This window comes from Hemiscyllium ocellatum, chromosome 21 (genome assembly GCF_020745735.1).
Source record: "Hemiscyllium ocellatum isolate sHemOce1 chromosome 21, sHemOce1.pat.X.cur, whole genome shotgun sequence".
Taxonomy (NCBI): domain Eukaryota; kingdom Metazoa; phylum Chordata; class Chondrichthyes; order Orectolobiformes; family Hemiscylliidae; genus Hemiscyllium; species Hemiscyllium ocellatum.
The window spans coordinates 62,667,009-62,681,050 of NC_083421.1; the positions used below are offsets into that span (position 1 = coordinate 62,667,009).

The 14,042-nt window shown below is 40.2% G+C and overlaps 1 protein-coding gene across 6 annotated transcripts in view; it reads left to right on the forward strand.

The window, feature by feature from the left end:
* sptan1 (spectrin alpha, non-erythrocytic 1) overlaps window positions 1-14,042 on the forward strand; it is a 104,888-nt gene that overhangs the window by 72,070 nt on the left and 18,776 nt on the right. For all 6 annotated transcript variants that reach the window (XM_060841591.1, XM_060841590.1, XM_060841589.1 and 3 more), the window contains 7 exons: window positions 592-696; window positions 2,072-2,280; window positions 2,454-2,574; window positions 4,757-4,878; window positions 6,569-6,701; window positions 7,386-7,484; window positions 13,491-13,650. In XM_060841591.1, the coding sequence (XP_060697574.1) occupies window positions 592-696; window positions 2,072-2,280; window positions 2,454-2,574; window positions 4,757-4,878; window positions 6,569-6,701; window positions 7,386-7,484; window positions 13,491-13,650 (949 nt within the window). The remainder of the gene's footprint in view (window positions 1-591; window positions 697-2,071; window positions 2,281-2,453; window positions 2,575-4,756; window positions 4,879-6,568; window positions 6,702-7,385; window positions 7,485-13,490; window positions 13,651-14,042) is intronic.

Here is a 14,042-nt window from a genome sequence, read left to right on the forward strand (position 1 = left end):
CCTTAAACATATTTAAGAAAATGTATCATTCATGATACTTTAATGTGGAATAATCGAAAATCCTCATGTAATGCTAATGATATTATTAGATATACATTGTACTGTTGAAAGTTTCTATATTTTGTATTATACAAAGTTTTATGGCTAGTCTTGGGAGCAGTAGAATGCAGAAGAGGGAAAACCCTGCACCTCTGAGCTGGAGAATTGCAGCTACATTTGACACTGCCTACTATGCTTGTTTCCATTGAGCTGGAATCTCCTTTGAAAGGGCAATGTCTCTGAATGTGTCATTCCATTTGTCCTACTCTGGACATTAAGAATTTTAAAAATTTAAAATTAATCCTTACCACTATATAAATTTCTACACATGGATTTTGTTGTTGTTTTGCTGATGTCAGTGCTTTACTCATATATAAACTGGATTAGGGTAGTTTTAATGATGTGGTTCAAGTTGTTTAACTTTGCAAAGCTTTTAAAAGCATCAGTTCTTTTGGAACTTATATCAGTAAAAGTATTGTACCAAACTTTTGAGATTTTGTTTTTTGTATTTTGATAATTCTTAGCACTGAATCAGATTAATTTATTTGTAAGGTGGAAGCTCTCCTGGCCTCGGAGGACTACGGGAAGGACCTGGCATCAGTGAATAACTTGCTGAAGAAGCATCAGCTCCTTGAAGCAGATATTAATGCTCATGAGGTAATGGGAAAGGGTTTGCTGTAAAGCTGTAATTGCAGATGAGAGAAACAAGTGATTGCTTTGGGGGCTGGCCTCGAGAGCAGAGTCGCAGTAATTAAACCTCTTGTTGAATATTTAAGATTTTGACTCTCTGTTATTATGGCAATATACCATTTTTGTGCTTTGGAGGTGCATCATATCTTGTGATGGATGGAAAAGCTTGTTGTAGCAGTGTATATTTAACATTGTCATCTGTAAATTTGAAGCACGGTTATAAAATAATCCAGTTATTGGTGAGGTCATTAATCACATTGTGCTTGTACTGGCTCTTTTCAAGAGCTATTCATTCATTCCTATTCTTTTGAGTACATACAGCCTTGTAATCTCAAAAGAATTGTCTTTTAGACTTATTTAGTAGGTTATGTTGCTTATTACTTTTCTCCCAAAGCAAATTAGAAAAAATTGATTAAATTTTCAAAAGTTTGAAACTTTTATGACCTCTGTTTGATTCAACAGTAGGCTTGTAAGGTCATGGAAAATCTCATCTCTCTCATTCACAGAATGCTTCTCAGCTTGATGCTTGTTGATGTGATATTCCTAAAAGATGTGTATGAAAACCTGTGTTTAACAGAATGTAGACTTTTATTTAAATGATATCATAAGGTTAGAAGCAGAAATAGGCTACTTCAGACATCAAGTTTGCTCTGCAGATTCTTGGCTGATCTTACAATCCTCAACTCCACCTTTTCTCCCATAACTGTTCCCTTCCTGACTTTAAGCTGTCTAATTCCACCTTAAATATACATAATGATATAGCTTTTAATCTTTTAGCCTTAATTTAGTAAGATTAGCCTTAATAATTTTAGCCTTAATCTTTTAATCAAGAATATCACAGTTGAGTCACCCCATCCTATATATTTAATACATTTTGTCCCTGAATCTGTACAAGCTTAGCCTGTGAAACCTGTCTTTGTACCTTAATTTTAGTTTCTATCATTCTGGCAAATATGTATCCCCTCTGAGAGTGACATGACATTCCCAATAGGTTATAACTAGAAGGGCCTTGTGGTGCAATGGTAGTGTCCCTACTCCTGGACTGGGGTACCAGTCACCTGTTTCAAAGATGTGTTTTTAAGCTGGTGGATGTTAGGTTTTGGCAAAGATAACTCCTATCTCTAATAAAGTTCTGAAGGAAGATCATTGGATTTGAAACGTTAACTCTGCTTTCTTTCTAAGTACTGCCAGATCTGTGGCGTTTCTTCAGCAATTTCTGTTCAGTTTAAAAACTTAATTGAGTCAAGAAGTGTAGCTCTTGTTTTTATCTGCTTTTTTTGGATCGCAGAAATACTTCACAGTGGTAGATTTTCTAAACTGGTTCATTAATTGACTATTTCAGGACCGTCTGAAAGATTTGAATGGCCAGGCTGATAGTCTGATGTCTAGTGATGCTTTTGATACCACCCAAGTGAAGGATAAACGTAATGCAGTGAACAGCAGGTTTCAGAAAATTAAAGACATGGCTACTACTCGCCGCGCTAAACTGAATGATTCACATAGACTTCACCAGTTCTTCCGTGATTTGGATGATGAGGAATCCTGGATAAAGTGAGTTGGGATAACATACAAATGTATAGAAAGCCCTGTTTGTAAAAGTTGTGAAATTGTAGTATGTTGATATTAATGGAACAGAGAAAAATCTGGGATCCTAACCTGCAATCCAGTGATGTCCCATTTTGTGTGAAACTAATGTAGGAACAATATATTTTTTATTTGAATAGAGAGAAAAAATTGCTTGTGAGTTCTGAAGATTATGGTCGGGATTTGACTGGAGTACAGAACTTGAGGAAGAAGCACAAGCGTCTCGAAGCAGAACTGGCTGCTCATGACCCAGCTATCCAGGTTTGAGATCCCTGATATTCTTGCGCATATTTTTAAAACCTTTTGATCCTGGTTTCATGTTGTGTAACCTGCTCGTAAGTATTAAGTCACAGATTGGGGAATGGACTCAGACTACAAATGACTATCAATCCAGTTCCTCACTTAGGTCATATCGACAACAGGCCATCCTTAGAGTCTCTAACAGGAAGTCATTTTGGCCATTATCATTCTGACCACTGTCTGGCTGCCTGCCTAGTATAGAATGTGGGAATCTAGGGCCACTTCTGTCTCGTTTTGATTTCAGCAAAGCTAACGAGTGGTGATGAACCTTTTTTAATGTGGCAAATCAAAGAGTCGAGTTCTCATCGAGATGCTAAAACTGAGACATAAAAGTAAAATTGTTTTTTACAGGGTGCTGACCGATGCCTCACTTTCATGTGGCAAACAGGCAAAAATGCAGAGTCTCGGGATACATTACCAAGGCTCTTGGTCAGTTCCAAGGAATTGATTGACAGACAAGAAGCCATGGGAGAATAAATGGGTGCTGACTTATGGGGCAGTGCAAGGATCAGTGCTTGGGCCACAGCCACCCATGGCTACATATAAATTACCAGGATGAGGAAGCTAAATACAACTTGTTCACGTTTGCTCTCCATATAAAGCCGGGTGGGATTGAGAGCTGTAAGGAAGATGCAAGAAGGCTTCAAGGGGATTAGACAAGTTGAGTGAGTGAGCAGGCATTGTGTAGATGCAATGCAACTTGGCTAAATGTGAAGTTATACACTGTGTGCAAAACAGAATTGTTCAAATAGTGATATATTAGGAAGTATGGATGTACCAGGTAACCTTGTACAGCAGTCAATAAATGTGGACTGCAGGTACAACCAGCAGTTAGGAATGGTATATTGGCCTTCATTGCAAGAAGATTTGAGTTCAGAAGTAGGATATCTTACTGCAGTTATATAAACCTTGTTGAGATTGCATCTGAAATATTGTGTGTAGTTTTTTGGTCTTCCCTACTTGAGAGGTTATACTTGCATTGAGTGAGTACAGTGGAGTTCACGAGGCTGGTATTGGGGAAAGCAAGATGAGGAGAGATTGGTTTGACTGGGGCTGTATTCACTCCATTAGAATGATGAGAAAAGATTGGGGCAGCACGGTGGCTCAGTGGTTAGCACTGCTGCCTCACAGCGCCAAGGACCCAGGTTCGAGTCTCACCTCAGGCGATTGTCTGTGCGGAGGTAGTATGTTCTCCCAGTATCTGCATGGGTTTCCTCCAGGTGCTCTGGTTTCCTTCCACAATCCAAAGGTGTGCAGGTTAGGGTGGATTGGCCATGCTAAAATGCCCATAGTGTTAGGTGCTTTCATCAGGGGTAAATATAGGGTAGGGCAACAGGTCTGGGTGAGTTACTCTTCGGAGGGTCGGTATGGACTTGTTTGGCCGAAGGGCCTGCCTCCATACTGTAGGGAATCTAATCTGATTGTAATAATAAAATTGGCTGAACAGGTTAAATGCAGGGAGAATGTTTTCCATGGTTGGGGAATCTAGGATCAGAGAATACTGCCTTTGGATGTGGATTAGACCATTTAGGACTGAGATAAGAAAAAATGTCTTCACTCAAAGTATTGTGAACCTGTTGAGTTCTCTGTTAGAAAGCCATAGAAACTAAATTACAGAATTTGTTTGAGAAGAATTTTTTTAGTTTTCTCCTCCTACTCCTTGATGCCTTTGAAAGTGGAAATAAGGCACTGAGATAGTTGATCAACTGTGATCATACTGTATGGAATAGTCTCCTCCTGTTCCTACTTGGTATGTTTCTATGTCAAAGCCAGCAACATGTCAAAGAAGATGTTTAAAAGAATGTTTGTTTGTTTGTTTGTTAAACTTTATATCAAAATGTATAACTTTTAACATTAAACAAAGACATAATATTTTGTAATGTTTTCTGGACAAAGTGTTCCCTCAACCCACATAACTATGCTGTAGTCATAACCAATGTTAGGATGTCGGTGGGGGGGTGCAATCCTTCTTAATTAATGTTTTTGTTCTTTGGGTGTAATTCAGTGAGCAAGTTGTGTCTAGAGTAGCCAGTTAAAACTTGAGTGGACAGGAAGTTTAAACCTTACAATTCATTTCTAGTTAGAGTTAATTTCCTTTTGTTTAAAGGAGATGCTCATGATTTGTTGATTCTTTTTATGACAGTCTGTACTGGAGACTGGAAAGAAGCTGTCTGATGATAATACCATTGGCAAAGAGGAAATTCAGCAGCGATTGTCTCAGTTTGTGGCACACTGGAAGGAACTAAAGGAGCTTGCTGCTACTCGGTAAATCCAGTTTATCTAGTAATTTTGCTAAATTCTAATATTGGGAAAGAAAATGACAAAAGTTCTGCAAACACAGCAGATCATAGTCATAGAGATGTACAGCATGGAAACAGACCCTTCGGTCCAACCTGTCCATGCTGACCAGATATCCCAACCCAATCTAGTCCCACTTGCTAGCACCCGGCCCATATCCTCCAAACCCTTCCTATTCATATACCCATCCAAATACCTCTTAAATGTTGCAATTGTACCAGCCTCCACCACTTCCTCTGGCAGCTCATTCCATACACGTATCACCCTCTGCATGAAAATGTTGCCCCATAGGTCTCTTTTATATCTTTCCCCTTACACCCTAAACCTATGCCCTCTAGTTCTGGACTCCCTGACCCCAGGGAAAAGACTTTGTCTATTTATCCTTTCTATGCACCTCATAATTTTGTAAACTCTATAAGGCCACCCCTCAAACTCTGACACTTCAGGGAAAACAGCCCCAGCCTATTCAGTCTCTCCCTGTAGCTCAGTTGGCATCTGTGGGAATAGCTGACAATTCATTATATCAGGCAAAGTCCTTCATCAGAAAAAGAAGGAAATTATATTTTATAGTTCCTTCTGACAACCTCAAATGCCCCAAAGCGCATTGGCTAATGTAATCATTTATTGCAAAGTAGGAAATTAGAATGAAGGATGAATACATGTTTTACTAGGATTATTGGAAGAAACAGACAATTAAATAGCCCAAACATAGATTAATTGAATTATTTGTAACCTTTTAGATAAAAGTAGGAAATTATTAAATGTGTAAGATTAATCTTGGACAATGAGAAACAAGGAAGCAAAGCAAACTCTACAAAATTAGCAGCTCCCTTTTTAGGGACTGCTGCTTGGGCATCTGTGCTGGGGAAGTCGGACTGATGCACACTTTACACGCTTCACATGTTCCTGTTTGACAGGTAAAGGACCTTTTTGAAATGCGTAGTTAAACAGGCTCCACTGTAGGCAGCCACATAAAGTCACTGCAAAATGATTGGGGTTGACCAGGCAAATAGTTGTAGAAAGTCCACATCCCTTCACCCACATTATGCTTTTCGACCCCTGATTTTTAACTAGGGTAGTAAGAAGCACCCCAAGGTCTACAGTGATTTTTCAAACACATTAACTTTAGTGAATGGCTTTCTTCTGAAAGGTTGACAGGAACTTGGATTTCTTTAGCACCCTTTGCAAACTCGGTGCACCCTAAGTGGTTTACAAACAGTGAAGAACTCTGTGAAGTTGTAAAATCAGAAGCATGGCAGGCATTTTGTGTGCCACAAACTCTCCAAAACAGACAGATTACGACTAGATCAAGAGTGTGATATTGATTCGGGACACTGAGTGTTCATAGTTGGCTAGCATTTTATTCTTACATGGGATGTGATGTACTTTGCAAGGATAGCATATGTTGCCTGTCCCTAATTGAACTGTTTGGCTCTCTAGGCCATTTCAGAGGGCAGTTAAGAACTAACCACATTGCAGTGGGTCTGAAGTCACATGTAGGCCAGGTTTGGTAAGACTGGCAGATTTCCTTCCCCAAATTACACGAACCAGGTGGTTTTCAGGCGAATTAACAACGATTTGCCATTAGACCAGCTGACCATTATTCTACCTATCTAATGGAAATTACTACACATGTTTAATTTGCTTTACATTGCAGAGGACAGCGTTTGGAAGAATCCTTGGAATACCAGCAGTTTGTGGCAAACGTTGAGGAAGAGGAAGCCTGGATCAATGAGAAATTGAACCTGGTGGCAAGTGAGGATTATGGAGACACACTTGCTGCAGTACAAGTCAGTGTCATATCTAAAATACCCTGATGGGAAATATGGCAAACAGCATGTTAATGTCCTCAGCCATTGAACATCTAATTTAGATATTAAGCTGAAGTTTCACAGAAAAGGTCTTGATGCTGAATCTAGCAAGTTTACTTGCTGACTGCATTAGACCTGCTCTGGAAGCAGTAGAGTAGTCCAATATCATGATAGTCATTAGGTATGAAACCTTTATGTTAATGAGTTAACTGATATGGCAGTACATAAGTGAATAGATGATATATGTACATCTTGAGGATTCCCAGAAAGTTACTATTACAATTTAGATTGCTTCATTGTGCAAAGGATTAGCAGATGATGCATTGTAAAACCTATATGAACTTGGCTTCATATTTCAGTTTTTCATCAGCTATATTATAAATAGCAAAGTGTGTGTCTCTGTCTGTCTCTCTTCTGTCTCACTGTCTCTTTGCCTGCTTGTGTTTTTTTTTTCTCTATCTGCTAAATGGGAATAGGTAAACTTTGTCATTTTGCATCTCTAGGTTTAATTTGATTTTCATGGTGTGAATAATTGTTGAATCTGTATTGTGGTTCAATAGTTTAAAAGAATTCCCTATTAGTACAAAAATATGTGAAGTAATGCCTGACACAATTGTAGTGTTTGTCTATGAAATAAGCTGAAGTAAGTCTCATTTTCTGCAGGGGTTGCTGAAAAAGCATGAAGCATTTGAAACTGATTTCACAGTTCACCGTGATAGAGTGCATGATGTTTGTGCTAATGGAGAGGAGCTGATAAAGAAGGTGAGGATTGTTTAAAGTCAATATGTTCTTGTCATTACTTCTAGTGATCACCTAAAGTGTGATGCAACAATTAGTGTTTTTTAGTTTGAATTTCTGGTTATTTCTCCCTGAGGATTTGCTTCCTTTTTCATTTGATCAAAAACTGTGTCAAACATAAGAACGAGGAGCAGGAGTAGGCTCTTCGATAGGCCATTTAATAAGATCATGGCAGACCTTTTCATGGCCTCAGCTGCACTTACCCGCCCTCTCATAGTTTTAAAAACATTTTACTGAGGTGCCTGAACTACTTCACTGGGCAGGGAATTCCACAGATTCTCAACTCTCTGGGTGAAGAAGTTCCTTCTCAATTCAGTCCTAAATCTGCTCCCCCTAATTTTGCGGTGATGTCCTCTTGTCCTAGTTTCACCCGCCAATGGAAATATCCTCTCTACTTCTATCTTATTTATTCCCTTCATAATTTTATGTTTCTATAAGATCCTCCCTCATTCACCTAAATTCCAATGAATATAATCCCAGTTTACTCATTAGCCAACCCAACAACTCCGGAATCAGCTGAGTGAACTTCCTCTGCACCCCTGCTAGTGCCAGGACATCCTTTATTAAGTAAGGAGACCAAAACTGCACATAGTACTCCAGGTGTGGCTTCACCAGCACCCTACACAGCGGCAACATAACCTCTCTGCTTTTAAACTCAATCCTTTTAGCAATCCAGGACAAAATTTCATTGGCTGCCTAAACTACCTGTTGCACCTGCAGACCAACCTTCTGTGATTCATGCACAAGGACACGCAGGTCACTCTGCAGAGCAGCCTGCTGCAATTTCCTACCATTCCAGTAATAGTCCTTTTTACTGTTACTCCTTCCAAAACGGATGACTTCATATTTATTAACACTGTATTCCATCGGCCAGACCTTTGCCCACTCAAACTATCCATGTCCCTTTGCAAAGTTTCACAGTCCTCTGCACACTTTGCAAATGACATTAAGGTGAGTAGTACAGCAAACTTTGACATCCTATTCGTGGTTCCTAATTCCAAATCATCTGTGTAAATTGTGAATAATTACTGCCCCAACATTGATCCCTGAGGCACACCACTAGTCGTTTGCCAACCAGAAAACCTAACTTTCTACACTGAAAAAAGATTGAGCTTTCTTTTTTCCAAACACAACCTTTTTATAATAATTATATAAACCATTTGGTGCTTGTGGAACATTGATAGTATTACAGCTGAGTCAAAAGCTCACTAGATTCTGGATTGTGATTTGTCTGAATTGCATGATCAGTAATGTTCTGGCCTGTATCTAAACAGAATGTGAAGTGAGTTCCTTAGCTACAATATCACTTATCCTTCTGTTATAAATGTTCAAAACGTCCTGATAATACTGAAACTGTAATGGTGGACAATCGGACTCTCTCATAAATACCAACAAAGTACTGTGAATACTTTTATAATGTATTTTTTCACGACTAATAAAATTCCAATTTCCAAACCTGAACCTTTTGGGGTGTTTCCCCAGTTGTTTACTAAACTTCCTAGAGAAGAACTGAAGTACAAGCTCAAGAATGTGTTGAATACAGTTTCCAGTCTGTGTAGAGTTTGCTGTTCTTGGGCAGAGTAGCAATAAGCAACTTATCTGCATAGCAATCGGTAATGTCACAATGACAGCAGGAATTCAAAAAGAAAACCTGCCATTTTTGGGAAATAACTGTGGTCTTGCCAGTATCATCCACATGTCGTTATGACGTTTTAAATGGAATAGTGACAGCACATTGGTCTTCCACAGTGCTTCCCCAACATTTTCCTACTGTGACTCAAATCAAGGCCTGGCAAACTTTGGGGCAACAGCAACAGACTTGATTCTGGGAGATGGGGTGTTGGAAATGTGTGAGAACACTGGGCTGGGATAAGATCAGCTATGCAACCTTCCATTCTCAATAGATTGTGACACTCCTGTTTTTCTGTTCTGTCTAATACATGGTTCCTTCAGTGGACTAGCAGAAAGTAAGTGCTATATAGAGAGTATATAGAGTCAGAGAGATGCACAGCACAGAAACAGACCCTTCGGTCCAAGCCGTCCATGCTGACCAGATAACCCAACCCAATCTAGTCCCACCTGCCAGCACCCAGCCCATATCCCTCCAAACCCTTCCTATTCATATACCCATCCAGATACCTTTTAATCATTGTAATTGTATAAGCCTCCATCACTTTTTCTCTGGCAGCTCATTCCATACATATCCCATCTTTGCGTGAAAAAGTTGTCCTTTAGGTCTCTCTTATATCTCTCCCTTCTCCACTAAATCTATGCCCTCGCATTCTGGATTCCTCCATCCCAGGGAAAAGACCTTGCCTGTCCATGCCCCTCATGATTTTATAAAACTCTGTGAGGTCAGCCCTCAGCCTCTGATGCTCCAGGGAAAACAGCCCCAGCCTCTTCAGCCTCTCTCTATAAATCCTTCAACCCTGTCAACATAGAATCAGAGATGTACAGCATGGAAACATACCCTTCGGTCCAACCCAACCATGCCAACCAGATATCCCAACCCAATCTAGTCCCACCTGCCAGCACCCGGCCCATATCCCTCCAAACCCTTCCTATTCATATACCCATCCAAATGCCTCTTGAATGTTAATTGTACCAGCCTCCACCACATCCTCTAGTAGCTCATTCTATACACATACCACCCTCTGCGTGAAAATGTTGCTCCTTAGGTCTCTTGTATATCTTTCCCCTCTCACCGTAAACCTATGGCCTCCCGTTCTTGATTCCCCAACCCCAGGGAAAAGACTTTGTCTATTTATCCTATCTATGCCCCTCATAATTTTGTAAACCTCTAAGGTCACCCCCTCAGCCTCTGGCACTCCAGGAAAAATAGCCCCAGCCTGTTCAGCCCCTCCCTATAGCTCAGATCCTCCAACCCTGGCAACATCCTTGTAAATCTTTTCTGAACCCTTTCAAGTTTCACAACATCCCTCTGATAGGAAGGAGACCAGAATTGCACGCAATATTCCAACAGTGGCCAAACCAATGTCCTGTACAGCCGCAATGTGACCTCTCAAGTTCTGTACTCAGTACTTTGACCAATAAAGGAAAGCATACCAAACGTCCTCTTCACTATCCTATCTACCTGCAACTCTACTTTCAACAATCTATGGACCTGGACTCCAAGGTCTCTTTGTTCAGCAACACTTCCTAGGACCTTACGATTAAATGCATAAGTCCTGCTAAGATTTGCTTTCCTAAAATGCAGCACCTCACATTTATTTAAATTAAAATGGATCTGCCACTCCTCAGCTTCTCATCTGATCAAGATCCCGTTGCAATCTTCTTCGTTGTCCACTACATTTCCAATTTTGGTGTTATCTGTAAACTTACTAACTGTACCTCTTATGCTCACATCCAAATCATTTCCATAAATGACAAAAAACAGTGGACCCAATACTGCTCCTTGTCACACTCACTGGTCACAGGCCTCCAATCTAAAAAAACAACACTCCACCACCACCACCACCTATCTTCTACCTTTTGAGCTAGTTCTGTAATCAAATGGCTAGTTCTGCCTGTATTCCATGAGATCTAACCTTGCTAACCAGTCTCCCATGGGGAATCTTGTCGAATGCCTTACTGAAGTTCATATAGGTCACGTCTACAGCTCTGCCCTCCTCAACCCTCATTGTTACTTCTTCAAAAAACTCAATCCAGTTTGTGAGACATGATTTCCCACGCACAAAGCCAGGTTGACTATCCCTAATCAGTCCTTGCCTTTCCAAATATATGTACATCCTATCCCTCAGGATTCCCTCCAACAACTTGCCCACCACAGACGCCAGGCTTGCTGGTCTGTAGTTCCCTAGCTTGTCCTTACCACCTTTTCTTAAATAGTGGCACCATGTTGGCCAACCTCCTGTCTTCCAGCACCTCACCTGTGACTGTTGATGATACAAATATCTCAGCAAGATGCCCAGCAATCACTTGCCCAGCTTTCCACAGAGTTCTAGGGTACACCTGATCAGGTCCTGGGCATTTATCCACTTATATGCGTTTTGAGGCATCCGGTACTTCCTCCTCTGTAATATGAACATTTTAAGATGTTGCCATCTACTTTCCTACATTCTGTATCTTCCTTATCCTTTTCTACAGTAAACACTGATGCAAAATACTCCTTTAGTATCTCCCCCATCTCCTGCGGCTCCACACAAAGGCCGCCTTGCTGATCTCTGAAGGGCCCTATTCTCTCCCTCATTACCCTTTTGTCCGTATTGTATTTGCAAAAACCCTTTGGATTCTCCTTAACTCTATTTGCCAAAGCTATCTCATGTCCTCTTTTTGCCCTCCTGATTTCCCTCTTAAGTATATTCGTACTGCCTTTATACGCTTCTAAGGATTCAATCAATCTATCCTGTCTATCCTGGACAGATGCTTTCTTCTTTTTCTGAACCAAATCCTCAGTTTATTCAGTCATTCAGCATTCCCTACACCTACCAGCCTTTCCTTTCATCCTAACAGGAAAATATTGTCTCTGGACTCTCTATCTCTTTTCTGAAGGCTTCCCATTTTCCAGCCGTCCCTTTACCTGCGAACATCTGCCCCAATCTGCTTTTGAAAGTTCTTGCCTAATACTGTCAAAATTGACCTTTCTCCAGTTTAGAACTTCATCTTTTAGATTTGGTCTATCCATTTCCATCATGATTTTAAAACTAATAGAATTATGGTCGCTGGCCCCAAAGTGCTCCCCCACTGATATCTCAGTCACCTGCCTTGCCTTATTTCCCAAGAGTAGGTCAAGTTTTGCACCTTCTCTCGTAGGTACATCCACATACTGAATCAGAATTTTTTTTGTACACACTTAACATCTAAACCCTTAACAGTATGGTGGTCCCAGTCTATGTTTGGAAAGTTAAAATCCCCTACCATAACTACCCTATTATTCATCTGCTCTATCCTCCTATTCCTGCCCTCACTAGCTTGTAGCACTGGGAGTAATCCAGATATTACTACTCTCGAGGACCTCCTTTTTAAATTTCTGCCTAACTCTCTGTAATCTCCCTTCAGAATCTCAACCTTTTCCCTTCCTATATCGTTGGTTCCAATGTGGACAATAACCTCTTGCTGGCCCCTCTCCCCCGTGAGAACATTCTGCACCCTCTCTGAGACAGGCACCAGGGAAGCAACACACCATTCTGCTTTTTTGCTGCTGGCCACAGAAATGTCTGTGCCTCAGCCTAGAGAATCCCCTAACATAATTGATCTCTTGGAACCCGATGTACCCCCTCATTGCATTAGAGCCCGTCTCAACTCCAGAAACTTGGCTGTTCGTGCCACCTTCTCCTGAGAATCCATCACCCCCTAGATTTTGATGGATTCAAAATGGGAATAGTCACAGAAGACTATGGAATTATATATCAGCAAGCTGTTGGCAGCAGAGAGAGAGGAGGAACCTGGCAGGAAGAAAATGTTATAAACTTTTAAGTGGGTGTCAGTCACGCTCGCTCCACTACAAAGCCCATTTATTATGAGCCTTGACTGGGTGTGTTGGCAGGTGACAGTAATAGAGACAATGAAGCTGGATTGTGTCTTTGCACTGCACGGATGTACTTCCATCAGTGGAATAACAGTTGGGAATCCAGTGCACATTGTCCATAGTACTTTAAATGCACAAAGGCTTATTGTAGTCAGAATAAACCTAGGATTAACTGAACCATTTAATAATTACTTTCAATGCAAATATTCTTTCCTTCATTTTCCAATCTCCCCCCAACCCCAATTGTTCCATTATAAGCCCCTCAATCCAAGATTGATCTGGGTGCTTTACAAACTGTAATCTTGGTTCCAGATGCTTCCCTTCTCTTTTTCAATAAATGTTAACAAATCATTAATTAGAGAATTTTTACCAACATGTTAGAATTGTCACCACTTCTGAAACTGCTTATAGTTGTTAACCAGGTTTGCAAGCTATAAAATTATGGACTGCAAAACCATAAAACTGTTTGATATCACTTACAGGACAATCACTATGTAGAAAATATTGCTGCAAAGATGAAGGGATTGCAAGCGAAAGTGACAGAGTTGGAGAAGGCGGCTGCACAGAGGAAGGCGAAGTTGGATGAGAACTCTGCATTCTTGCAGTTTAACTGGAAGGCTGATGTTGTTGAATCGTGGATTGGTATGTTTGTGTTACTGAGTTAGTAGACCACCTAAAGTCAACTATTTTGGTTGAGATATTTGGTCAATTCAATCAAAAGCCATGTGAAACAATAGGTATAACTTTATCAGTAAATTTCTGGAAACTGTACTGAATTAGACAATACTTAACCATTCGTGTTCGTTTTGAAAAGTTCAGTTTTGTTTGTGGGTGTTTTTAAACTGTTAAAGATGTTTTATATAAATACAAGTTGTGTTATTTGTACTGTGAAATTATAATTAGAGGCACTAAATATTCTCTAATCCTCTATAAATGTATTTAATTTCAAGAAGATAAACTTGCATCTGTATAGTTTAACATCCTTGGGTCATCCAAAATTGCTTTCCAGCCAATAATGTTGTTACGTAGGCAAA